At 36.4% G+C, this 3,199-nt stretch overlaps 1 protein-coding gene across 1 annotated transcript; it reads right to left on the reverse strand.

Moving 5' to 3' along the window:
* LOC118338655 (gamma-crystallin M1-like) lies at positions 1–524 on the reverse strand (the record flags this gene model as incomplete). The annotated part of the gene is made up of 3 exons (XM_035675933.1): positions 516–524; positions 142–393; positions 1–30 (listed from the first exon to the last, which is right to left on the reverse strand). Coding segments are annotated over exons 1-3 (291 nt in total), but the record flags the coding sequence as incomplete, so codon positions are not given.
* Between the last annotated feature and the right edge of the window lie 2,675 nt (positions 525–3,199).

A 3,199-nucleotide genomic window follows, 5' to 3' on the forward strand; every position in this document is an offset into this window, starting at 1 on the left:
GTTCTCCCTCTCATAGATCCTCATCCTGAACTGGCCTCTGTGCTATAATACAATACAGGAGAAATGTAAGCATAGCCATTACCACACATTGAAACTAAAAATGAAAAAATTTAAATTAAAATAATTGATTAGGTCTCTTACATAGGGGATCATTCTGCAGGACCTGATGGAGTCGAACATCATTCCCATGCTCATCATGCGTTGCATGTCATGGTACTCGCCCCTCCTCATGAAGTACTGGTTTCCCATGTAGTTGGGGCGGTCGTAGATCATGAAGCAGCCGCTCTCCACCCTGCAGGAGTGGCACCTGCTCAGGTAGGAGGTCATGTCGGCGCAGTCGCTCATGCACTCATAGGAGCGACCCTGGAAGTTCCTGTCCTCGTAGAACACGATCTGAAATGGAAAGCAGTGGCAAGATATGGATTTAATAATCAAATAGTGCTCACATCAGTGCTAAATTTTAAATTTTGATTTATTTTGATACAATGTGAAAACATAAGTAAATATTCCATTACCTTGCCCATGATGGTGGTTTAGGTTGTTTCCAGTGGATGGTTCAACTTGCTCTGCCAACTCCATGATTCCACTGCCTTTTTATACAAAACCCCAGGCACCATGTTGTGTTGTTATTCAAATGTGAAAAACTGATGAATTAGCAGTATGACTTTTGCTGAACAGGGCCTGTAAATGTTGAACAATGGTTCTCGATCCATACATTTCTGGCAGCAGTCATCTGCATTGTCTATTAGAAGCATAAGCTTTGTGTTTTTTTTTCTATTCTGTCAGAAGGTTCTCCATGTACAGTATGGTCCGATCACCAGTGATGGAAAGAACGTGACATCGGGCTACATCCCTGACAAACACATGAGAAACCCAGAATCTGTACAAATATTAAGTTAGCATAACGAATAAACCATACTGACTATTTTTTCTGCGGTTTCCCCCTACTGACAACAAATCCTGTTTTGTAAAAAAAAAAAAAAAAAGATGTAAAAATGTAAATTAACTGTATTTAAAGGAAACTCCTGAAATTGATTAGTTTACTGATGTTGATTTACTGTAAAATGAATTGCCATGAGAGAGTGCCAGGAGATATGACTAATAATCGCAACACCTTATTCAAACTAATGCAGATTACCTAAAACAGCAATGAAATTAACATTGTATATTGTTTAAGAGTAGCATTACATTCTTGATAGAGTTTGTTCATTTTTTTAAAAAGGCTAATAGATGCATTTATGTGAATATCGTAAATGTATTTTGTCTCTTGGTGACTGCTGTGCAGCTTCTGCTCAGGATGTACATTTGCAGTAATAATATATAAAGAGTTGCAAGGAATACCAAAGCCTGTTGCTTATTCATAAGAAGTTCACTAATTTATTTGCTGCTTTTGTTTGTCTAGTTCTGAAGAAATAAGTCAGGATAATAACAATACTTTCACATGGAGGGAGTTCATCAAATGTTGTGATAAATGAGCTTTGTTTTTTATTACAGCTTTAATGCCTTGCTTGCTAAAGAAGTAAGAATTTAACAAATGGAGTATCCAGGGCGAGAGGAACCTATACAAATCAAATGATAAAAACTCATGTGATTGATGCATTTACTATATATTAAATAGTATAAGGGAAAGGACATGAATCATCAGTAATCGTTGGATTAAGCACTGGTCAATGTGTCAGTATTCAAACCTGGATAAGGCAGAGGTGAGTACAGGCCTACGTGACTACAAACTGTTGAAGGCTCCAGTTGGTACACAGCAAGTGTGTCTGAATATGTTTCATGCATATTTCAGTTTGCGCTTTAAAAAAAATCAAATATCACAGAGACATTTTCATTCTAGGCTGAGGTAGAAAAGTTAGTGTACTGATAAAAGCTCTAGATGCCATTAAATCCTACACACTTTTGTCATGTTTTCAACATTGTTTTCGTTCGTTTGAGGTTTGATTGGAGCTCTCTTAATTATGTCATCCAGTAGGGCACCAGTTTGCAGAAAGTCATGGTGAAACAGTTCCAAACACTTCTCGCATACAGGGAGCCTTCTTCTCTTCTCCCCCCACCAGTTACGTCTTCTCTGTTTAATGGCAGAATTCAACTGTTTATCTCAATATGTTTAACTTCCAATATTCACATAACAGTAGTGGATGGAAGCACAGATACATTTTCTTTTTCTTTTGCAGATTTCCTTCACTTAAAAGGCAACTTGGCTGATGAATTTGTTTTAGTTTCTCACTACTCTCTGCGTACTTGCACTGAAAATGTATGACTAGTAAACAAGTAGACAGGCACTGGCTTGTGCAGATTAGTCTAAATGATAAAACACAAAATATCAAATTCATGCAAATATAAAATCATATAATACTAATAATAATAATAATTTACTATATTTAATGCTTTTGATAACAAAGTTCTTTACATGGTTGAACCAGGATTACAACCTTAATCCAATGCTATGCAAATAAATAAATAAATTAAAATAATAAAAAAATAATAATACAATAATACAATTGAATAAAAAAAGAGATAAAAGATCAAGATAAAAACAATAATGATGATCATAAAACAGGTAAAACATGTTGGAAATCTCATCTCATCTCAACATGTGTGTGTGTCTGTTTGTGCGTGTGTGTCTGTTTGTGCGTGTGTGAATGAATGACAAAAATGTTAAAGCCCTTTAAATAAATATGTGATTTCTGAAAAGATGTAATTGATTCTGCAGTGATATTGGTTATAAGGTATATGGGGGTATTGAGGAACTTAAGCTATCAAATAGTAGTTTTTTATCATAGTGATATAATTACTAAAATACTGAGTACATGTTATTGTGTGGGAGGAAGACTCAGAAAAATCTTTATTATTGTGTCCATCTGACTCAAATGAACATATTGTAGTGAGTTATATTAAATCATATTGAGAATATACTGTGGGGCTGCTACCTGTGCCCTTCCGAACACATTACAACAAATGCATCTGGCAGGTTTTGTAGATAAGAAGCCAGTTGGGGATCATGCGCCAACAACTCGATACCTGCATGAAGGGGGTTGGGATCAGGGGGAGAAAGCCTAAACCTTCCCAGAAGAATCTCCTCACTCCCCCAGGTGGAAAGAGGTGGGGGGCAGCGCCATTGTTCTACAGGCCTGCGATGCATATCCAGATTAGGAGGGAAAAAATGGGACAGAAAATCACAAAAAGTATACTGTAG

Source organism: Morone saxatilis, unplaced genomic scaffold, assembly GCF_004916995.1.
Source record: "Morone saxatilis isolate NCDOM2014 unplaced genomic scaffold, NCSU_SB_2.0 Contig5, whole genome shotgun sequence".
Lineage (NCBI taxonomy): Eukaryota > Metazoa > Chordata > Actinopteri > Moronidae > Morone > Morone saxatilis.